General features: G+C 35.7%; 1 protein-coding gene across 1 annotated transcript in view; it reads right to left on the minus strand.

The window, feature by feature from the left end:
• Positions 1–3,201: 3,201 nt before the first annotated feature.
• The window catches only part of WDR36 (WD repeat domain 36), a 44,007-nt gene continuing 21,695 nt past the window's right edge, over positions 3,202–25,513 (minus strand). Inside the window, exons 16-23 of the mRNA XM_030927806.1 lie at positions 20,446–20,525; positions 14,536–14,643; positions 12,945–13,042; positions 12,397–12,542; positions 8,918–9,037; positions 8,678–8,759; positions 7,090–7,277; positions 3,202–6,148 (exon numbers count right to left, since the gene is read on the minus strand). Coding sequence (XP_030783666.1) covers positions 5,999–6,148; positions 7,090–7,277; positions 8,678–8,759; positions 8,918–9,037; positions 12,397–12,542; positions 12,945–13,042; positions 14,536–14,643; positions 20,446–20,525 — 972 coding nt within the window. The 3' untranslated portion in view covers positions 3,202–5,998. The remainder of the gene's footprint in view (positions 6,149–7,089; positions 7,278–8,677; positions 8,760–8,917; positions 9,038–12,396; positions 12,543–12,944; positions 13,043–14,535; positions 14,644–20,445; positions 20,526–25,513) is intronic.

Genomic DNA, 25,513 nt, shown 5'->3' on the forward strand with positions numbered 1-25,513 from the left:
TCTGTAGGTTGCCTGTTCACTCTGATGGTAGTTTCTTTTGCTGTGCAGAAGCTCTTTAGTTTAATGAGATCCCATTTGTCAATTTTGGCTTTTGCTGCCATTGCTTTTGGTGTTTTAAACATGAAGTCCTTGCCCATGCCTATGTCCTGAATGGTACTACCTAGATTTTCTTCTAGGGTTTTTATGGTATTAGGTCTAACATTTAAGTCTCTAATCCAACTTGAATTAATCTTCGTATAAGGAGTAAGGAAAGGATCCAGTTTCAGCTTTCTACTTATGGCTAGCCAATTTTCCCAGCACCATTTCTTAAATAGGGAATCCTTTCCCCATTTCTTGTTTCTCTCAGGTTTGTCAAAGATCAGATGGCTGTAGATGTGTGGTATTATTTCTGAGGACTCTGTTCTGTTCCAATGGTCTATAGCTCTGTTTTGGTACCAGTACCATGCTGTTTTGGTTACTGTAGCCTTGTAGTATAGTTTGAAGTCAGGTAGCGTGACGCCTCCAGCTTTGTTCTTTTGACTTAGGATTGTCTTGGCAATGCGGGCTCTTTTTTGGTTCCATATGAACTTTAAAGCAGTTTTTTCCAATTCTGTGAAGAAACTCATTGGTAGCTTGATGGGGATGGCATTGAATCTATAAATAACCTTGGGCAGTATGGCCATTTTCACGATATTGATTCTTCCTATCCATGAGCATGGTATGTTCTTCCATTTGTTTGTGTCCTCTTTTATTTCACTGAGCAGTGGTTTGTAGTTCTCCTTGAAGAGGTCCTTTACATCCCTTGTAAGTTGGATTCCTAGGTATTTTATTCTCTTTGAAGCAATTGTGAATGGAAGTTCATTCCTGACTTGGCTCTCTGCTTGTCTGTTACTGGTGTATAAGAATGCTTGTGATTTTTGCACATTAATTTTGTATCCTGAGACTTTGCTGAAGTTGCTTATCAGCTTAAGGAGATTTTGGGCTGAGACAATGGGGTTTTCTAAATATACAATCATGTCATCTGCAAACAGGGACAATTTGACTTCTTCTTTTCCTAACTGAATTCCCTTGATTTCTTTCTCTTGCCTGATTGCCCTAGCCAGAACTTCCAACACTATGTTGAATAGGAGTGGTGAGAGAGGGCATCCCTGTCTTGTGCCAGTTTTCAAAGGGAATTTTTCCAGTTTTTGCCCATTCAGTATGATATTAGCTGTGGGTTTGTCATAAATAGCTCTTATTATTTTGAGGTACGTTCCATCAATACCGAATTTATTGAGCGTTTTTAGCATGAAGGGCTGTTGAATTTTGTCAAAAGCCTTTTCTGCATCTATTGAGATAATCATGTGGTTCTTGACTTTGGTTCTGTTTATATGCTGGATTATGTTTATTGATTTGCGAATGTTGAACCAGCCTTGCATCCCGGGGATGAAGCCCACTTGATCATGGTGGATAAGCTTTTTGATGTGCTGCTGAATCCGGTTTGCCGGTATTTTATTGAGGATTTTTGCATCAATGTTCATCAGGGATATTGGTCTAAAATTCTCTTCTTTTGTTGTGTCTCTGCCAGGCTTTGGTATCAGGATGATGTTGGCCTCATACAATGAGTTAGGGAGGATTCCCTCTTTTTCTATTGATTGGAATAGTTTCAGAAGGAATGGTACCAGCTCCTCCTTGTACCTCTGGTAGAATTCAGCTGTGAATCCATCTGGTCCTGGACTTTTTTTGGTGGGTAGGCTATTAATTGTTGCCTCAATTTCAGAGCCTGCTATTGGTCTATTCAGGGATTCAACTTCTTCCTCGTTTAGTCTTGGGAGAGTGTAAGTGTCCAGGAAATTATCCATTTCTTCTAGATTTTCTAGTTGATTTGCGTAGAGGTGTTTATAGTATTCTCTGATGGTAGTTTGTATTTCTGTGGGGTTGGTGGTGATATCCCCTTTATCATTTTTTATTGCATCTATTTGATTCCTCTCTCTTTTCTTCTTTATTAGTCTTGCTAGCGGTCTGTCAATTTTGTTGATCTTTTCAAAAAACCAACTCCTGGATTCATTGATTTTTTGGAGGGTTTTTTGTGTCTCTGTCTCCTTCAGTTCTGCTCTGATCTTAGTTATTTCTTGCCTTCTGCTAGCTTTTGAATGTGTTTGCTCTTGCCTCTCTAGTTCTTTTAATTGTGATGTTAGAGTGTCAATTTTAGATCTTTCCTGCTTTCTCTTGTGGGGATTTAGTGCTATAAATTTCCCTCTACACACTGCTTTAAATGTGTCCCAGAGATTCTGGTATGTTGTATCTTTGTTCTCATTGGTTTCAAAGAACATCTTTATTTCTGCCTTCATTTCGTTATGTACCCAGTAGTCACTCAGGAGCAGGTTGTTCAGTTTCCATGTAGTTGAGCGGTTTTGAGTGAGTTTCTTAGTCCTGAGTTCTAGTTTGATTGCACTGTGGTCTGAGAGACAGTTTGTTATAATTTCTGTTCTTTTTCATTTGCTGAGGAGTGCTTTACTTCCAATTATGTGGTCAATTTTGGAATAAGTGCGATGTGGTGCTGAGAAGAATGTATATTCTGTTGATTTGGGGTGGAGAGTTCTATAGATGTCTATTAGGTCCGCTTGCTGCAGAGATGAGTTCAATTCCTGGATATCCTTGTTAACTTTCTGTCTCGTTGATCTGTCTAATGTTGACAGTGCAGTGTTGCAGTCTCCCATTATTATTGTATGGGAGTCTAAGTCTCTTTGTAAGTCTCTAAGGACTTGCTTTATGAATCTGGGTGCTCCTGTACTTGGGCGCATATATATTTAGGATAGTTAGCTCTTCCTGTTGAATTGCTCCCTTTACCATTATGTAATGGCCTTCTTTGTCTCTTTTGATCTTTGATGGTTTAAAGTCTGTTTTATCAGAGACTAGGATTGCAACCCCTGCTTTTTTTTGTTCTCCATTTGCTTGGTAGATCTTCCTCCATCCCTTTATTTTGAGCCTATGTATGTCTCTGCATGAGTGGACTTTTCAATCAATGAAGTTTTCACAGACATAGGAGGCAGTGCTGTATGTTTCGCTCTTCACAAAAATCAATTTTAAAGATCTACACATTAACTACTCACACAGAAACATGTCGTAGAGGAAAATACATGATGCGAACTGAGCACATGTAAACATAGGAAAACACACTACAAATGTCTTAGAAAATAATTTGCTTTATATCCTGAATTACGTCATGAAAAATTATTGATCGTATAAAAATATAAAACATTTATTTAAAAAGATACCATGTAAAATTAAAGCCAAATGGCTAAGTAGGAGAAAACATTGGCAACAGACAGGAAATACAAGAGAACTGCTAACAAATCCATGAGATAAAAGGACAAATCATTCAACAGAAAAATGAACACTGGAGGAAAAAGACAATTAACAACTATTTATATGTTCTAAAATAAACATACAAAAATATGTCCATCCTCACTAGTGAGAAATTTGATTTAAAACCAAAATAATTTTTTCATCAGAGTAATAAAAATTACAAAAATCCAATAGTAAGTGTCATTAATTACATGGGGAAGCAGATGCTCATTTGTTGCTGAGGGGAACTGTAACTTGATACAGCCATTCTGGAACCCAAATGGAAGTATCTCTTCAAATTAAATGCTTATACTCTGGCCTGAAATTCAAATCCTAAGCATACACTACAGAGAAAGCCTTGTATGTACAAAAAGGGCTCATGTAGGATGATGTTCCTTTCAGCATTGTTTGTAATTGTAAAGGAATAAAAAGAAGGAAAACTTCCTTAAGTGTGTATTATAGGCAAAGTAGACTGTTGGACACTGCAAAAGAGATAAAGTAAATGTGAATGTACCAAAATAAAAAACTCCCAAGTAGAAATAGCAAATTGTAGAATAATATACATACATGTATGTAAAAATCACAACTATACATTTCTTGTGGCTGCAGATAATATATACACTTTCCTACATTAAACACTCATAAAAACAATCTAAAAAAATCTAGGAGAGTTAATAACTGTTACTTCTACAGAGGGTATTGGGACTGAAGATAGTTTTCAAAAAGTACACAAGCAAAATGTAGTCATATATTACATGTGTAATTACAAAATTTAAAGATAAACTAGTGTGCACAGACTGATATATTTTAAGGAAAATATAGACAAATAAAATTATACTTTGTATTTCTTTCCCTCCCTTGATGGAAACAGTACATGAAAGGTTCTAGATTACCTGCCAAAATAATGTAATACTATCTAAATATATCTCTGATAACAATACACTCAAGTCTATATGCCCACTTTAAAAAGAGAAGAAAATTCAGTTCATGATTTTATGTAAGCAATACAATTTCAGTTCATAGCTCTTATAATTTTGTTTTATTTACAGTCTTTACTAGGTATAGAATTATATATTGGAATTTTGCCATATTCCAATTTAGAATACAGTATTTAGGAAAGAGGAAAATAATTTTTAAATTAGAACTTAAGTCATGAGTAACATTTCTGTCAGTGGCTTTAGTAAGTCAATACACATTTCTAAAAGAAAAATGGAATTGAGTACAATAACCAGATTGGCTTATTTCCTTAGTAGTTTATTAATTCTATCTGACATCATTAAATAAAAACGTGAATATTAAAAGTATCATTGGTAAACGCCTTTTGAGGACTGCTTCCTCTGGAGATTATTCTATAAAACTCTCTTACCCTAACAATGCACAAGAATGCTATTGGTGTTCATAGTCAACTCACTGCATTTCATGAAAGACCCAACTTTTAAGTGTATAACTAAGAATAGTTTTTAGAGCACTATGCTTTAAAGAACTGCTTATTTTTAATTCATGTATTGCAAAAGTCTTGAACCATAAAAACAATGATGACAAGAAAAAAACTCCAGGGCTACCTGGTTTTGCAATGCTTGTGAAAGAAAAGTATACTCAGCAGTTTCTCCCAAATAAAAAGGTCTCCCCCCAAAAAGTGTAGCCAAAAACAAAACAGAAGAAAACAAAACAACACGTGGCTTTGAAATACCCATTCTTGGCTGTGGTAGCAATAAACAATATTGCTAAAAATTGTTTGCAATGATTTATGGAATTTTTACCTTTTCAGAGGACATTAAACTATTGTTATCTACATTTCTGCAGTGGCAATAAAGGGCCACCTTCCAATGGAATTCATAATTTCCCTTACCTATCCTTGGTATCAGTTCAACCGTCTCTAGCCATTTGCCATGGGCAAGGAAGGGCCTCCCACATTTCTGATCAATGAATAACTTCCTTTCAGTACATTACAATGGAGAAAGCACTAGGCCACTGTTAGAAAGTTTCAATCTGTCACTGAAATACCAACAGACCAACTGATTCCTCTCCTGCAACACAACAGGGCTGTGCTGGAAAATGATTAGTTTATCCTCCAACTCTGAGTCAATGATTCATATTTTTATCAAAGGCCACCAAGGAAAAAAAATTCCTTTTTTCTTCATATCATAACAGCATTTTTATAACTACACCATGTATCAGTTTTATCTGAAATTTTCAATTTAATTCAGCAATACTTCACAGTGAACATGCAGCATCTCTTTATATGAAACAGATACTAAAAAATATAAGCAGGTAATAATTTTTTAAAAATCATATAAAAGTTAATGTGAAGAGACTCAGAAAATAAATCATTTGAACAGATTCTTTAAATCTTCAAAACTAAAGGCAGGTATAATTTATTTTTTTAACTTTTTGTAGAGATGGGATCTTGCTTGCTATGTTGCCCAGGCTGGTCTCAAATTCCTGGCCTCAAGCAATCCTCCTGCTTTGGCCTCCGAAAGTGCTGGAATTACAGGCATTATCCATCATGCCTGGCTGGGAGGTGTGATTTTATTTCAAGAAAGTATTTAGCATTTAAAGTGGAGATTTACTGACTAGTCAGTAATGCTAACATTTATTTTCTTTTCACATTGACACTTGGAAAATAAGAAATGAGTTCAATTGAACCCATTTAATACGTAAGTCTTTGATATGTTTAGTCACAAATTTATTTTTATAACAAAGCACTTTTGAGATAATTTAAAATACACATGCTTTGATTGAAGAGTGATTGCAAATGGGTCCAGTTTTCTTCCACCTGGGATGACAAATTTGTTATTTCTTCTAGGAGTACTGGCTCTGAAGGAAGTATTTTGAGGTGTAACTGCAAAGAAAAACATGATGGTTAAACATTTAAGAAAATTAAAATTTTACCTAATCTGGATTCAATTTTTCTACCAAGGAACTACAGAAGACACTAGGTGAATATTTGTTTTCTTAAGTGCTGGTTTATTACTATCTCCCATTTCCCCCTCCTCTATCAAACTTTGTTTTTTTTATTATAAGCTCCTTTATGATACTATGACTTCCTTGGTAGAATTAAAGTGGTCATCACTCTTCTCCACCTAAGGACAGTCCTGATACGTTTAAATAATTAGATCAACTGAACTCTTTTTACGTATAAATGGGATAAAGAATCAAATCTATTATCACCGAAAATCGGCATCATCTACCTCCTTCAACACATTATAGCACTAAAGTAGAGCCTCAAAACATGAGTTCTCCACTAATCATAAAAGTAACTGCATTATTGTAAAATGATCAAAACTCCTTTACCAATGATAGAAGTGAACATTTTGATTTCAGTAGTAGAAACAAAACAAAACAAAACCCTACTTTCTATTCATAATCACAAAAAAACTTCCAAAATGTACCTAACCACTAAAAAAAGAAAAGTTAATGGTTCAGCACATTGGATCAAGCAGATAGCATAAAAATGTCAGGGGGTAAAGTCAAAATTGCTGTGCAGTTGAGTTAAAAAAGAAAACAAGACTCCCAAGCTGCACTGTCCAGTTGTCTAATGTGGTAGTCACTAGCCACATGTGGTTATTTAAATTTAAATTAATTAAAATTCTATAAAATCAAAAAATTCCATCTCTTGATCACACTGTCTACATTTCAAGGATTCAGTAGCTACATGTGGCAAGTAGCTATGATATTGGAAACAATGGGTATAGAACATGCCCATCTTTGCAGAAAGTTCTATTAGATAGCACTGCCACAGAAGAAGACAAGTTGGGCAGTACTGTCTTACATTAGACTTACCTTTAGAAACAATGCAAGGTATGCCTGGGCTAACTCGAAATCACGCTTTCTGTCCAACATCATCCCAATCATTTTCAAGAAGCTCTGCATAACTTCTACAGACCCACCACAATCAGGAGACAAGCTTCGCAGCTCTGTTTCAATTCCTGATGGGCCTGATTCTTTCAGAAGGTTGAGAGCAGTGTCATCTGCATTAAATTTTATTCCAGTTATGACTTGATTATAATCATTTAACTTAGAAAACTACAGTTTTCCTTTTATACCCCAAATAGTGTATATTTAAATGGCACAGGAAATTCTTCCTGTGGGTTAACTTTTTCATATTATGTAGAATGAAACCCAAAATAATTGAAAATCAGTACAAATAATGACAGCAATATAAGAGAAAGTACTCAAAACACATTTTTTCTGTAATTTAAACCTTTTTCCTGTTAATAAAGAAAATCTAATGACTCACAACACTTTAGAATTTTAAAATCTCGTATATCTTCTCTTAGAGTAAATCCTAATCAAGAAGACTATAAAGATACATACAAAAGTATTAACAGTGGTTAGCATCGGGAATCCGACGTGGTAAAATAATTTTTTTTATTGTTATACAGTTATAAAAGTACATAGTCATTAGGAAATACGTTACTAACAATAAAGAATATATAAAATCAGAGGGGGAAGACCCCACCCCTTATTCTTACCCAGCCCAAACCTACTTCTTTTCTCTAGAAGTATTGTTTCATATGCACCCTAGGAAAACATACTCAATACACTTACAGCTATTTTTATGAGTCATTTGAGAATTGCAATGACTATGCTTTAGTTTTCTGAAAAAGAACATCACCAATGACAAGTCTAATCACTTTTAGATCCTTCAGTATATAGTAAACAACAGAGTTTTTATTTCTTTGTCTCCCCATAAACGTAACAAGTCATTTACAAGGGCTCATCAGTATCATTCTTTGACTTTTGCTAATGTGGACTCAAGTAATCTTGGTATGAAAACAAAAGCATTTAAATCAAAACAAGAGGATAAGTTAAAATTATTAGGAGAGTGACTACGATTTTTTAAATGATTACAGTTCTTATGGCTAATCACTATTAGCTACAGACTGTAGCCTTCAAAATTTAAATATATTAACACAACAGACAGATTAAAACATTTCCTTTTTAATAAAATAATTTGGGAATATATGAAATTACCAAAGCAGTCTGCTGAATTACAAATTATAAATAAAAACAAAAGACTTGCAAATTACTTGCTACAAAAATGACAAAGCTTTTACATTTAATTCACATCAAGAAGGATCTCCTTATTGTAAATGTAGTCAATAAATATGTCCATCTCTAAACAGCAAAAAATAAATGAGATATATGAAAAATCTTCAACAGATTTTTATAATATCAATACCATTTGACCTTAGTGGGCTTATTTAATATAAATGCTAAAATTATTTATAATTAAAACCAAAATTTCAATCCTTTTGATTTTTACTATCTTAACTACTGAGAACTCTGATAATTTCCTTCAATTTCTCCTCATATAAAGTAAAATAAGCTAAAGATATTTGTTAAAATATTTTATAATTCAACTTACACTTATTATTTACCAGTCCTTCTTCAAGTTTCAAGCAGAAATCTGATTTTTGAGCCAAAACTCCAAGATTTACCACTTTAGACTTAAACAAAAACAAATACACATTATTCAAATAATACAAGTATCATCAGGTATCGTTAATTTACCCTATATCTGTAAAACTAGGTCTTGGTAAAGAAGTACACAAAATGCATACAAACATAAACCAATATACTTAGAATGTTCTAATTTGTTTTTTACCTGCTGGGGATCATTATTTTGTTCAGGTGCAGCATATCTGGGTACAAGGCCAGGAATTGTTGGAATGAAAAATGGTGCTGATTTGGGTACTTTGGGTGGTTCCTTTGGTTTATTCTTTTTCTGAATAAGAGAAAATGAGAAAGAAAAATAGGAATTATCCTGCCAACAGTTTCTAATTTTTTTTTTTTTTTTTTTTTTATACTTTAAGTTGTAGGGTTCATGTGCATAACGTGCAGGTTTGTTACATATGTATACTTATGCCATGTTGGTGTGCTGCACCCATCAACTCGTCAGCACCCATCAATTCATCATTTATATCAGGTATAACTCCCCAAGGCAATCCCTCCCTCCTCCCCCCTCCCCATGATAGGCCCCAGTGTGTGATGTTCCCCTTCCCGAGTCCAGGTGATCTCATTGTTCAGTTCCCACCTATGAGTGAGAACATGCGGTGTTTGGTTTTCTCTTCTTGTGATAGTTGAAAATCTAGGTAGTACCATTCAGGACATAGGCATGGGCAAGGACTTCATGTCTAAAACACCAAAAGCAACGGCAGCAAAAGCCAAAATTGACAAATGGGATCTCATTAAACTAAAGAGCTTTTGCACAGCAAAAGAAACTACCATCAGAGTGAACAGGCAACCTACAGAATGGGAGAAAATTTTTGCAACCTACTCATCTGACAAAGGGCTAATATCCAGAATCTACAAAGAACTCAAACAAATATACAAGAAAAAAACAAACAACCCCATCAAAAAGTGGGCAAAGGATATGAACAGACATTTCTCAAAAGAAGACATTCATACAGCCAACAGACACATGAAAAAATGCTCATCATCACTCGCCATCAGAGTTTCTAATATTTAATTTCAAATCAATTTTAAAACAAATACCAAAAAGTAAAAGAGGAATGAAACTCTTTCACATAAGAATGTTAAAATATGATCTCTTCTGACCAATACCACAGCTATCCTTAACCTGGGTTTCCCAATGCAGATCTCTAGCACCCTTGCTGGTAAGGCAGAAAAAAAGTGACAGGGCACAGGAGAAGTTCTAAGACAAACATAGCTCATTTTCCTGATATATGAATATTTACATGAAGATATAACAGCTAAGTAATTTTAAATTTTTTTTGTATTGAGTACAAACTCTTTCACAAAACAGGATGGAAAGCAAAATTTACATAAATGCTTAATATAAATAGTTTCTTAAATTATTTTTCTCCAGAGGAAATTTGGAGACAGAAGCAGACTGACATTATAAGCAATTTGATAATCTTTCAAAGTACAGCTCTAATTTTTCTATTTTGTTGGAATTTTAATTTTTCCTTAGTACTCTGTGCTTTTAAAATCCAAGAAAACATGATTGCTGGTTTATAAGTATTTCAAATGCTAGTAAAATTATATCAGGAAAAACTCTACTGGAATTTCCACTGACAGAATTTTGTTTTGGTAAGCACACTGCTACATATCAGTATCTCAGGAACATTTTTTTTTTTTTGAGATGGAGTTTCACTCCATTGCCCAGGCTGGAGTGCAGTGGCGTGATCTCAGCTCACTCCAACCTCTGTCTCCTGCGTTCAAGCAATTCTCCTGCTTCAGCCTCCAGAACAGCTGGGATTACAGGTGCATACCAACATGCCTGGCTAATTTTTGTATTTATAGTAGAGATGGGGTTTCATCATGTTGGCCAGGCTGGTCTCAAACTCCTGACCTTAAATGATCACCCACCTCAGCCTCCCAAAATGGTACGATTACAGGCATGCACCACCATGCCCCACCTCTCAGGAACATTTGATGAAAGTGCCTAATAAAGAAGTCTCACAATTTCACCTCACATTATTACATTATTCTTCCATTCTTTAGGAGCTATGCAGCCCTAGGGAGACTTTCTATTCCAAAGTGAAGCCATGGTATAAAAGAAAATGATCACATGAACACAGGACAAAGCACTGCCAACGGTAGTGTAAGCAGTGCCCTTCAGGATGGTGGAGACTGTTATGAGTCACAGTTACCATTCTAACGCACCATTCTTGAGTTAGAAAGGGGACAGTCACTGATTTGTTAAAACCATAAGGCTTTGGAGGAACTCTATAGTGCCCTGCAAATTATCTAGTCTTATAAAGAAAAGCAAAAATAGAAGTTATCCACAGGACAAATGTAAACCATAGTCTTGGTACATTCTCTTCTTTTATTCAGCAGAAAATAAAAATATTAGAGGTTTTAACATATTCCCATCATAAAGATAATCCACTCAAGTTTTGATATATGATTTTATGCAGTACAAACTATATCTTAGGACCACAGTAGCCCCAAAACTCTGTTCAATTAGTTGAGGATTATTCTGATTGCTCCCCTCACACTAATCTATTTGTACTTATTAATACCTTGCATTTGAACTATTTCATAAAGTACTCCCTTTAAAGCTGACAGTGTGGACAACATGATGAAGAGATTCCACACCATGCCCATGCTCCTAGACAGCACACCTTTATGGTGATGACTAATCTCTCAAAAAGTTAGCAAGTAAAAAGAAGCAATTTTAACTTCTGTGAGGAAATGCAATGTGAAAACTTCTCTTTCCTTACCCAAGACACACATTTCTTTTTTTGCGTTATTAGTTACAAGGATAATTACATCTTATTAGTTACTTATGTCGGTGTTCCTTAAACTTTTTACCACAGCCCAAACTGTGACTTAAGTACACCTAACAGATCTAGTGTATGTGTATGTCTAACCAACTCAAGTTTCACCAAACAATACTTGCATTCATGATCAAAAGGTAGCTGAAATTTTTCACTCTATTGTATTCTTTTCAGTAGTTTTTGCTACTGACTAGTGGGAAGTCATAAAACATACTCTAAAAAAATACTAATCTATTACCATAGTTGTCCATTTTTCATGCAGAATCATAAATTCCTCAAGGACAAAGCGGCTGTTTTTTCTTCACCACCATACTCTCCAGTTACATTATTTAGTACCTAGTTCATGTTAACTTATGTACCTGGCCCTGACAGCAGCAAGTTCTAAAAATCTTTCAGTAGTTGACAGGGTATGGTGTGAGATAAAGGGTTAACTTAATAAAATGAAAGCCTAGTGGAATTTCTCCAGTCCTCAAATACCTAGCAGTAGAAATACATTATAATAGCCATATTTGTTCCTGCTTGTTTTAGAAACTTATATAAAAGTGATTTCTGAGGCTGGATTTTAAAAGATCAGTTTCCAATAGCTCTGTAGTTACAGGCTGAACTTTTGCCACATCCAAATGTCTGCTGAGTGTTCTCAAAGTTGATATATATATGAGTATCTTGTGATAATCACACCATATTAAACAATATTTGATTAAATGGCATTGTCGGTGTTATCTTACACATTAATTGCTCTTCTAATGCCCTCAAGTAGGAGCAGTTCTCTCTGCTTAAAAAAATAAAAATGCTTCTGGATGCATGCTTAGGGTGGTCTATTAAGTGTATTAATTATTACCTTAATAACATCAAGATTAAGAAGGTTTTTCCATCGTGATTCAGGAAGAAGTGAAAGAGTCACCAACTGCTCATTCAACTGTTCTGGCGAATCATACTCTATCATTTCTTCACTTGGTTCTACTGTTTCTTCTGATTCTTCTACATCTTAAAAAAATTTTTCAGGTAAAACAAAAGATTTTTATCATATAAAAGCAATTTAATTCATTCCAAATCCATCTGTATTTCATAACATGTTCACTTAATGCAGCCTTGTAAACTGTTCATTTATTTCATTTCCTTATCCCTGCCTTTTCCTTATTTTCTCATAATAACTAAAACTTCCATCACTGAACCCAAAACACCTGCTTCACTGGTATACTATCTGATAGCTTATCAATACCACATCAATTATATTTTTGCATAAATTCATGAAGTCATTCAAAGTCTTTTATATCAGTTAAAAAACACTTGGATTGAATGCACTAAACTTTGCCTTTGGTAGCAATAGCTCCTATATTAGGTTTATAATATTACACCTCAAAAATTACTTTGCAATTTTGTAATTACCTTGGGTTTGACAAGTACCAGGAAGCATTACTACTGAAGGGACATAATCTGCAGGAAGTGGCCGTAATGAAACAACTGAATACAGGGAAATATTGGACCTGAAAAATCAAAACACAAGCAATATTTTAAAAACTATAAAAAGTTTCTTCAGAGAAACACTCTACAATATTGAATTTGACTACAGACTTCTATTAGTTAAAAAAAAGACCTCAAAGATAGATTGTATCAATTTAAAAATGCCTTGACTTATATCATAGATGCCATCATAACAAAGCTGTGCAAATACATTTTGAGTCTCTTTCCTGACGTAGTACAAAAATATATTAAAGATAGACCAGTAGCAGATAATACTTTTATAAGGTAAAATAACTTTCATATATTGTTTTGACATATATCAACCTTTATTTAAGTAAATTATAACAGAAGGAAAGATGAACTCAGAGAGTAAGTCAGAGTGCAAATATGCTGAGCATATTCTTGCTCTGCATATTCTTGCGGTTGCTGAAAGGTCATAGATCCCCCTTCTCTAGAATGGCCCTCTAAGTAGCCATATTTCTGCCTTTAGCCTGCACCCTGGCCATGGATGACTAATCAAGATGTAGATACCAGTCCCAAAGAAGGGGACAGGTTCTTTTTCCCCCAGTTTATGAATCTGGAATAGAAAATAAAAATTGAGAATCTCAGGTTTCAAGTTATTAATAGCAGTACTTTAGAGAGAGGGGCCATACTCCTGCTGTGAGTGCTCATAGCTATTCTTTTCTGAATTGTTGAAGCCTCATGGATTCTAAGATACTCCATTTTACAAATTAAGGTGAACAGGGTCTATTTCTATTATATATTAAAATTCCTTCTGTATCTTCAAATGTAATTACACGTTTTATCATTAATTTTTTTAAAAAATCAATTTTTTCTTTTACCCAATAGATGTATAAAGTCAGGAAAGAAACAAAATAAACATGGCACAAGTATACATATGTAACAAACCTGCACGTTATGCACATGTACCCTAGAACTTAAAGTATAATAATAATTAAAAAAAAAATTTTTTTTCTAAACTCAGGTGATGTTCTATTTATTACGAGCAATCATAGTCCCTTACAGGTTCATCAAAATTTGAAGATCACATAAGTATCTTTACACAGTTATGAAAAGTCATGCAACCAGAATAAATCTCTCAGAAAGTATTCTGCTTATACTTGTGCCTTATTTTATAGACAAACTAGGCTGAGGTTCAGAAGTGATTGGCCAAGGTCATAAAGTAGTTGTGGGATGCTGGCAGGAAAACCATGGTGTGGCTGGGGACTCCTTTGCCTAAACTTTTAGAACTCACTTATTCTTTCTGCAAATAAAAGCCAAATATAACAGATAAAAATCAATCACGTGGTTTGGAATACATACTTCAGCAAAGCTGTCTACGTTATCAAGCAGATGTTGAATCACTCACAGACTTACAGTGAATTAAATCTATGTTAACTTGTGACATTTCCATTTAATAAATATAAAAACAGTCTAAATGACAATTTTAGTGACTCTAACTCTCTGACAATATAATCTTCTTCATCCCAAAACAGAACCATATGAAAGAACTTACCATAGATAAATTCCAAGGTGGTCCACATGGGAAGTCGCCAGAAAGTCTCCAGTAGGAGACATGGAAACATTGAGAGGAGCCGAGTCCAACAAAAAGCAGTCTATAAGGCTACAGAAATAATTAACATGTTAAAAGTATTTGAACTCTACCAAAAAGGATAAAATTCACAAAAATATTTTTGCCAAAAACACAAGGGATAAGAGATGCAGAAAATGTTTTGTTTTGTTTTTTTCTTAAATCACCAGCATCGATCAGAAAGTCACCACTAATAAATAGCTTTGTTAACTAAGTTTCTCACTGAATGAGAAAGACAACATTCACTAGACCAACTAACTGGAGAAGCAGTTTCAACAACAGGGAGGAAGCAGGAGGAAATCTTTTTTTCTTGAATACTAAATTTTGGTAGACTGACCTGGAGACAATTCTAAAGACATAACATTTAAAATAAATCTAATTATCAGTATTCTGTATTTTTGTTACTTCAGTGAAACTAATGAAAAGCTTAGGCAAAAGGAGAAAGTAATATAACAAAATGGATGTAAATAAGAATGGTAATTTTAAAAAAAGCTTTTGAGCAACTGTACCTGTTTTTGAAATAAGTAATTATGCTCTACATGAAACACATGAAAATTCAGTCTCTAGAGAAGAACCATAAAGCAATTTATGGAAACTAGCCCCACAGCTTTAAACTGCTGAAGGGATTTACAAGTTGGGGTGAAAGGGAGAGTAACCACAAACCAGGTAGAAGACTCAGAATGGGCTTCACAGAGAACACTTATGTTTGAGAGGAGCTTTACAAATGGAGAGGATTTCAATGGATATTGGTGTCTAGTAGAGAAAGCACTTCCTGGCTAAGAGAAAGGTGGTGGATAAGGCAAGGGAAAATACAAGTGTGTAAAGTGAAGAGTGCAGTTTTGTAGGACCATTAAGCATAAGCATAAGGCTGCATACAATGTCTTAAATACCAAACACCTGAGTTTGTTTCAATCTTATAATTGATGGAAAGTCATTAATCACTTAAGAGGAGATAGTGGCATAACCTTCACTTCCATAGAAAACTTGCCATAAGAATGCAGAATATATTTGAACAGAGAGAATGGTGACATTATGGTAGTAATCATTTAACAATCAAAAAGATAACTAGGATGGTGGTAGCAGGAAGTGAAAAGAGGTAGATTTAAGAAGCAAAGAGAAAGGCTTACACTCATCTGAATCCTGCTGAAAGACTCCTTAGGCTTGCTAAAAGTGAGAACAGCTTTAAGGAGAGTATACTGGTTTTTAATTACAGCTTTTCTGAAGCCAATATATTATCCATAGGAAGGTACACACAAATGACTCAAGTTCCAGATGTACATTAATACAAATTATTTCAAGAACAAGATTAACACTTTTTTAGTGCTCTGTGTGAGGAAATATCCTCAGCACTTGAGTGTGTTAACTAATCGAATCTTCACAAACCCTATAGGCAGGTCCATCCTTACTATACAGTTCAGAAAACTGAGGTCCAGCAGAATTTGAAAACTCGCTCAAGGTAGAAAGCAATTGGGTCAGGATTTTCACCCAAGCAGGTCTACCCAATTTATATTGTTAGCCAATATAAATTCTAGTAAAGCTACTACTGAAACTAAAACACAAAAAGAGGGCAATAGCTTACAAACACCCAGAGTATGCCTACATTGGTGATTCACGGGACACACACTGTGAGCAGCTCAAATGTAAATGAAGACTGTCCAGTGGGAGACATTAAGTTGCTTGCCCATGGTAAAATGCCTCTCTCAATTTGCTGAAAGAGCCAATAAACATGTAAGCCTTAAACAATGAAGGCAAGATGGAAAGAAAAGACAACAATTAGAAGCACTGAAAACAAACACACACACATCAAAGTGTGTTCAGGAAAACGACTGCTGTTTAATTGTCCATTATGGGGAAGGAAGCAATAACCTGTCTGATTTCTGTTCAAGTCTGTTTTGAAAGCTCACAAGAATGGCTTTTATTGGGAATCAAGGGAGTTGGGGAAAAGAAAACATTTGCTAAACACTTATTCTATGCCATAGACTATTAAATTATTTATGTTAAATCACTTAATCCAAACAATCCAGAGATGAAGATATTATCTTAACACATATAAAGATTAAACCTAAAACACGGCAATTTCAAATCTTAAAGTATTTCCTTTGTCTGAATATTACTCATCAAAAGTTTACATACGTGAAGGGTAAAACTTCCTAACATGTTTAGGAACTATCTGTTAAAAAGAAAGCTTACTGCTTGAGCAAACTTATTTTACTTCATACTATAATTATCTTGTCAACTTCATTGTGTAACTTCATTTCCACAGCTGTGGTGTGTGGGTAGATGGGACTTCCATTATATAAAACCACCAAATTGAGGAAGGTGGTTTCCACATACACAGCATATTCTACACTGCCACATTAGTTCATAAAACATAAATGCACAGGCTCATCCCAGACCTAAAACTACCATATAGTTTCATGCTAATGTTAAAAAATAAGTCGCAGGTACCTTATAATTTTTTCTCAAAGAATATTAATACAATTCCTATTCTAAGGGATCAGATTTACAAGATCTGAGCTCTGCATAACCATTCAGAAGGTTGTTTCTGATTATTATTCTGAGCAAATGGAGACTGCTTCCATATGTTCTATTTCCAAAGTGCTAAAATCACCTTCCACAGAAATCTTTAAGGAGTAGAAGGGGATGTTTCTGCCTCAGTGAGAAATTCAAAACAATGTCAATTCTAATTCTTCTCATGTAATGCTCCTCATGAAGTAGAGGTTGGGTGAGACAGAACAAATGAAAAGTTCTATTCAGATTATTTATGTATTCTCACTCCTCAAAGAACGCAATCTGGGCCAGGCATGGTGGCTCACGGCTGTAATCCCAGCACTTTGGGAGGCCAAGGTGGGTGGATCACTTGAGGTCAGGAGTTTGAGATCAGCCTGGCCACATGGTGAAACCCTAACTTCATTAAAAAAAAAAAAAAAAAAAAAAAAAAAAAAAAAAAAAAAAAAATTAGCCGGGCATGGTGGCACATGCCTGTGGTCCCAGCTGCTCAGGAAGCTGAGGCAGGAGAATTGCTTGAACCTGGGAGATGGAGATTGCACTGTCTAGCCTGGGCAAAAGAGCAAGACTTCGTCTTGGGGAAAAAAAAAAAAAAAGAATTCAATCCGAATTTCTATTAGATCAAAAACAACCAGACATAAAAGGTGGTGGTAGTGGTAGAGGAATGATAACTTCAGAGACAAAAAATTTCAACTCAGTTCCTCTGAAAATTTTACAAACATAACAAATATTTCAGCACTTTAAAAAAACTTTACAGCAAAGTTTAACACCCACGCAATTTGTTTCAGATAGGCACAATTCTAGATGGATATACCTGTATGTTAATACACTCAAGGGTTTACTCATAGATAGCTTCACTTTCCAGGCTATGTAATGTGTTTTCATTATTCAAATTATTTAATTGAAAGAAGAACTAGTAATTTCCAAAGGCTGTCATACTAATTATGGTTTTTTTTTGTTTTAAAGAAAATCAGTTCATACTTAAAACGAGACAGTCTGAGCAAAGATGGTAACATAACTGTTAAGAAACCTATTTATTTCTCCTGTGCTTATTTTTGAAATGGGACTAATAACAGTAATAGTACCTACAACCTGTTAGGATATGAAAAATAAAAGCATATATAGTGCCTAGCAGCACATTGTAAATCTTAGCTTAGTTGCAATTAAGCAGCAGCAGTTGTTGGATAGTTATTCCCGCTCTCTCATTTGGTCCACTTCGAATGTTAACACAAAACTTTTTTAATAGAAATATACTTTTCTCCAATCAATTTAGATTTCATTACATTTCCTTTTAACAATTCGATGTGGTCACTTCTTGCTCTTGTGCTACAGCCAGCTTCATGCCTCTCTATTCACTTAAAATTGCCTATGTTCACCTAAAAATAAAGATACTAGAGCTGAAAATCTATCAGATTTGAATCTGTTCAACTTTTTACTGATATAATAAATTCAGCAAAAGGCTAATGCTGAGTCAAAGGTTAGTGGCTTTGAATGCTACTTTCAGATCCTAATTTTTCCATTCCAAAGACAAATTTACCACTTAAAATACATTGCCAATTTACTACTACTGAATAATCTCTCCCACTAATATAAAATGTTAAAAAGGAAAATGAAAAAGGCATTATGCCAACTCTACTATTTATACAACTTTCTTATTTTAAAGCAATTCAAATTATATAACATTAACTTTTAGAAAATAGCAACAGCCTAAGAAGTGACAGACCACTAATATTTCTAATAGTGTCTTTAACAAAATTTTTTTTAATTAAAGAAATACCAACTTTTAGTGAACTTTCTGAAGCCAAAAGAGGATACAGTCAATAAATTAGATTTTGCTTCATTCTATTTTAAGTGAGAGACACACCTGTGGACAAAGGTCCCTGGTTATTAAAGCTGGACCCACTAGTGACAATCGTTAGCTGTGCTTACTATAAATCCAGTGTATACACAAGATGGGTAGGTATGCCTCAGGCCTGTTTCAAACTTGAAGGGAACTGAGGACATCAGGGTTTTTCCTTTCTAAAGGTCAAACTGTTTTCATGTATGAGCTTATTAAATTCCTGAGTAGGAAGAGGAAGTGAACAGAGCTTAATTTAGGAATATTTTAGATTAAAAAGTACCACCTTCCTTCTCATTTTTCTCACCTATCTTTCTCTAATGGTATGTTACTGTTAAATTAGATGTTTTGCTATTCCCATAATTCTTCCTTGCTTCATAGTCATCTAAGCAATCCTATGTTAAATGATATGATTTTAAATGGTATCTATACCTACTTAATTTTTAACAATAAAGCCCACACACATTCTGTATGTCTCCTCTGTTCATATGATTTACAGAATTAGTTGTTTTCTCTTTAAAGTCCGGGATTAGCAGCAAAGTTCAACCCATGAAATAGATTTCTGAACATTTGTCAGGTTTTAACCAAATCCAAAGACACACATTTTTACCACTTTAAGATATAGTTTGAATGTCTCCTCCAAAACTCATGTTTAAACTTAATCCCCAATGTGACGGTATTGAGAGGGAGTGCCTTTAAGAGGTGATTGGATCATGAGGACTCTGTCCTCATTAATGGATTAACCCATTCATGGATTAAGGGATTATCATGAAAGGGAAACTGGTGGCTTTATAAGAAGAGGAAGACAGACTCAAGCTGTTACATTATCACGCTCAGCCCCCTTACTCTGTGATACCCCATACCACCTTGCGACTGACTCTTCAGAGAGTGTCCACCAGCAAGAAGGCTCTCACCAGATATGGCCCCTTGACCTGGGGCTTCTCAATCCCCCAAAGTGTAAGAAATAAACTTCTTTTCTTTAGAAATAACCGAGTTTCAATATTCTGTTATAAGCAACACAAAATGCACTAAGACTATCTAAAATGCCTTCTTTTAAGAATTATGTCAGAGAAACAGAAGAGACACATAAAAAGGAAAAGTTAAGGGGTTTGACCTTTTAACTAAATTCAGCATGAACTAAACAAACTCAAAATAAAAGTTTGCCATCTTTAAGTCTGAGCTTTATTTTGGAGAATCAAAAAGGCCAAATGAGCTTTCTTAAGGTTTAGGCAACTTGCTTCTGTATCTCAATTTTGCAGGATGAGAAAACCTAAGTGAGATTTCATTTTTCTACTACGTTTCATGATACTACTACCTGCTGTTTAGTTATCAAAAACACTCCAAGGATACAATATAGTCATGTCAGAAAAATCTCCAAATATAGTCACATTGACAAAGCATATAACCCATTAACTATAGGTAAAAGTCACATGTGAAGAAAATAACTTAGAAATCTTATAGAGGTTAGGGATTTACAAATATAAACTTACCACCCAGAAGGAAGGTCCCAAGTCCTAATAGAGCAATCCATTGCAGCACTTATTAACCAACGACCATCAGGACTAAAAGCCTTTAAATTAAAAAAATATATATATATATAAATATACATGAATATATTTGTATGTATGTGTGTATGTATATATAGTTAACACTTTAAAGAATGTAATAAATGAAAAGATGATGCAGGCTTCATAAAAAAATTAATTTGACTAGCATTCAGACTGTCTTATTTTATATAAAAGAAAATACCACTTCCTAAATACCACTGAATTGGAGTCTGGATAAAGATTAGACTTTTAAATGAATTATTAAAAGTTAAAAAAGTTAAGTGTACTGCATTAATTTTCAAATCATAATCTTTATTTATAGACTATGTTTATGTGTGGTGATAAGGGCTTGCTTTTCTTGAAGCTTAAGTTAAAAATCTTCTTTTCTCTTTTAATAATGCTTTATTTCTAAACAAATTATAATCAGATTTTCAAAATAAATTTAAATAAACTACTTATGCCACCCATTATTTTTTCTAGCTATGAAAATGGATAAGTAATAGATCTCCTTGCCTGTAGTACCTAAGGGTGGTGAGGCAGGTGAAAGATGACCCAAAAGGAAAAACTTTACAGTTTACAGTTGTAGATTGTTCATCCAGCAGTTTAAATTAGTAGATGATACCGGGATACATAAATGTTAATTTGTTCATCAGGCTGCAGTAATATAATGGGAACTCAAATCTCGAGTTACAGATAGATCAATTTACAGAAGGGTGGTACAGATAGTAAAGGATGGGAAAGAATGATTCTGACAGGTAAAGTCATGTTATAAATGCTCACAGATTTAACTAACGGGAGTACCTTATTACTGAGCAAGGAAACTCGAGATATACAAGTTGAAAGCAAGGTTTGAAAAACAAATAGGAAGAGCAAGTTGACACTGACAGATGTTTGCAAAAGTGCCATTTCAGCACAATTAACCCAATCCCATCCTCGTTTCTACAGACGCTGTCAAAACAAATTGCGGTGATGTGTAATTTTGCCAACCTCCTATCTGCAGAACATAACGTCCTGACCAGGTATTTTTCCTTCAATTTTTAAGGAAAGGAGTAAATTCTGATTTTTGGTGTGAGAACTGGTAAATGTAGCTGTTGGGTTTGTCATTAAGTATTAAGATTTTATTTTTATTTTACTTTTTCTATTTTCAAGCAAATCAAGGTATCTGCAATTGATGAAAAATGATACCATATACTTAATATGGTCCTCAAGTGACAAATTTATTTTAAAAGTCCTTTTTAATTAAATATGCTTTTTAAACTAGTTTACTTCTTTCCATCATACATTCCATTATAAGAACATAATAGTAAACGTAAGCACATTTTTATTAATTAAACCCTTTCAGAGTTAAGATATATAAACTCTAAAAATAGCACTAAAGTAAAATAAACCAGATACCAGGTATTCCAGGCAAATGGTTTTCTACTATTAATTCATTCCATACACAGTAAAACAGAAATGAGTTCTCCCAGTCTATTTTAATATTAAGAATGACATATGGGGGGGGGGCGGAGCAAGATGGCCGAATAGGAACAGCTCCAGTCTCCAACTCCCAGCGCGAGCGACACAGAAGACCGGTGATTTCTGCATTTTCAACTGAGGTACTGGGGTCATCTCACTAGGGAGTGCCGGACAATCGGTGCTGGTCAGCTGCTGCAGCCTGACCAGCGAGAGCTGAAGCAGGGCGAGGCATCGCCTCACCTGGAAGCGCAAAGGGGAAGGGGATCCATTTTCCTAGCCAGGGGAACTGAGACACACAACACCTGGAAAATCGGGTAACTCCCACCCCAATACTGCGCTGTAAGCATACAGGCACACCAGGAGAATATATCCCAATCCTGGCCGGGAGGGTCCCACGCCCACGAAGCCTCCCTCACTGCTAACACAGCAGTCTGCCAGGATCTATCCGCAAGGCAGCAGCGAGGCTGGGGGAGGGGCGCCCGCCATTGCTGAGGCTTAAGTAGGTAAACAAAGCCGCTGGGAAGCTCGAACTGGGTGGAGCTCACAGCAGCTCAAGGAAACCTGCCTGTCTCTGTAGTCTCCACCTCTGGGGACAGCGCACAGCTGAAGACCAACAGGGGAAGTAGCGGGAGCCGGTGCAGACGCGAACGACTCTGTCTGACAGCTTTGGGGAGAGCCGTGGATCTCCCAACGCGGAGGTTGAGATCTGAGAACGGACAGACTGCCTGCTCAGGTGTGTCTCTGACCCCTGCGTAGCCTAGCTGGGAGAAATCCCCCACTAGGGGCAGTCTGACACCCCACACCTCACAGGGTGGAGTACACCCCTGAGAGGAAACTTCCAAAGGAAGAATCAGACAGGTACACTCGCTGTTCAGCAATATTCTATCTTTGGCAACCTCTGCTGCTGATACCCAGGCAAACAGGGTCTGGAGTGGACCTCAAGCAATCTCCAACAGACCTATAGCTGAGGGTCCTGACTGTCAGAAGGAAAACTATCAAACAGGAAGGACACCTATACCAAAACCCCATCAGTACGTCACCATCATCAAAGACCAGAGACAGATAAAACCACAAAGATGGGGAAAAAGCAGGGCAGAAAAGCTGGAAATTCAAAAAATAAGAGCGCATCTCCCCCTGCAAAGGAGCGCAGCCCATCGCCAGCAACGGATCGAAGCTGGTCAGAGAATGACTTTGACGAGATGAGAGAAGAAGGCTTCAGTCCATCAAACTTCTCAGAGCTAAAGGAGGAATTACGTACCCAGCGCAAAGAAACTAAAAATCTTGAAAAAAGAGTGGAAGAATTGACAGCTAGACTAATTAATGCAGAGAAGATCATAAACGAAATGACAGAGATGAAAACCATGACACGAGAAATACATGACAAATGCACAAGCTTCAGTAACCGACTCGATCAACTGGAAGAAAGAGTATCAGCGATTGAAGATCAAATGAATGAAATGAAGCGAGAAGAGAAACCAAAAGAAAAAAGAAGAAAAAGAAATGAGCAAAGCCTGCAAGAAGTATGGGATTACGTAAAAAGACCAAATGTACGTCTGACTGGGGTGCCTGAAAGTGAGGAGGAAAATGGAACCAAGTTGGAAAACACTCTTCAGGATATCATCCAGGAGAACTTCCCCAACCTAGTAGGGCAGGACAACATTCAAATTCAGGAAATACAGAGAACGCCACAAAGATACTCCTCCAGAAGAGCAACTCCAAGACACATCATTGCCAGATTCACCAAAGTTGAAATGAAGGAAAAAATCTTAAGGGCAGCCAGAGAGAAAGGTCGGGTTACCCACAAAGGGAAGCCCATCAGACTAACAGCAGATCTCTCGGCAGAAACTCTACAAGTCAGAAGAGAGTGGGGGCCAATATTCAACGTTCTTAAAGAAAAGAATTTTCAACCCAGAATTTCATATCCAGCCAAACTAAGTTTCATAAGTGAAGGAGAAATAAAATCCTTTACAGATAAGCAAATGCTTAGAGATTTTGTCACCACCAGGCCTGCCTTACAAGAGACCCTGAAGGAAGCCCTAAACATGGAAAGGAACAACCGGTACCAGCCATTGCAAAAACATGCCAAAATGTAAAGACCATCGAGGCTAGGAAGAAACTGCATCAACTAACGAGCAAAATAACCAGTTAATATCATAATGACAGGATCAAGTTCACACATAACAATATTAACCTTAAATGTTAATGGACTAAATGCTCCAATTAAAAGACACAGACTGGCAAACTGGATAAAGAGTCAAGACCCATCAGTCTGCTGTATTCAGGAGACCCATCTCACATGCAGAGACATACATAGGCTCAAAATAAAGGGATGGAGGAAGATCTACCAAGCAAATGGAGAACAAAAAAAAGCAGGGGTTGCAATCCTTGTCTCTGATAAAACAGACTTTAAACCATCAAAGATCAAAAGAGACAAAGAAGGCCATTACATAATGGTAAAGGGATCAATTCAACAGGAAGAGCTAACTATCCTAAATATATATGCACCCAATACAGGAGCACCCAGATTGATAAAGCAAGTCCTGAGAGACTTACAAAGAGACTTAGACTCCCATACAATAATAATGGGAGACTTCAACACTCCACTGTCAACATTAGACAGATCAACGAGACAGAAAGTTAACAAGGATATCCAGGAATTGAACTCATCTCTGCACCAAGCGGACCTAATAGACATCTATAGAACTCTCCACCCCAAATCAACAGAATATACATTCTTCTCAGCACCACATCGCACTTATTCCAAAATTGACCACATAATTGGAAGTAAAGCACTCCTCAGCAAATGTAAAAGAACAGAAATTATAACAAACTGTCTCTCGGACCACAGTGCAATCAAACTAGAACTCAGGACTAAGAAACTCAATCAAAACCGCTCAACTACATGGAAACTGAACAACCTGCTCCTGAATGACTACTGGGTACATAACGAAATGAAAGCGGAAATAAAGATGTTCTTTGAAACCAATGAGAACAAAGATACAACATACCAGAATCTCTGGGACACATTTAAAGCAGTGTGTAGAGGGAAATTTATAGCACTAAATGCCCACAAGAGAAAGCAGGAAAGATCTAAAATTGACACTCTAACATCACAATTAAAAGAACTAGAGAGGCAAGAGCAAACACATTCAAAAGCTAGCAGAAGGCAAGAAATAACTAAGATCAGAGCAGAACTGAAGGAGATAGAGACACAAAAAAACCCTCCAAAAAATCAATGAATCCAGGAGTTGGTTTTTTGAAAAGATCAACAAAATTGACAGACCGCTAGCAAGGCTAATAAAGAAGAAAAGAGAGAGGAATCAAATAGATGCAATAAAAAACGATAAAGGGGATATCACCACTGACCCCACAGAAATACAAACTACCATCAGAGAATACTATAAACGCCTCTACGCAAATCAACTAGAAAATCTAGAAGAAATGGATAAATTCCTGGACACTTACACTCTCCCAAGGCTAAACCAGGAAGAAGTTGAATCCCTGAATAGACCAATAGCAGGCTCTGAAATTGAGGCAACAATTAATAGCCTAC

Source organism: Rhinopithecus roxellana, chromosome 3, assembly GCF_007565055.1.
Source record: "Rhinopithecus roxellana isolate Shanxi Qingling chromosome 3, ASM756505v1, whole genome shotgun sequence".
Taxonomy (NCBI): domain Eukaryota; kingdom Metazoa; phylum Chordata; class Mammalia; order Primates; family Cercopithecidae; genus Rhinopithecus; species Rhinopithecus roxellana.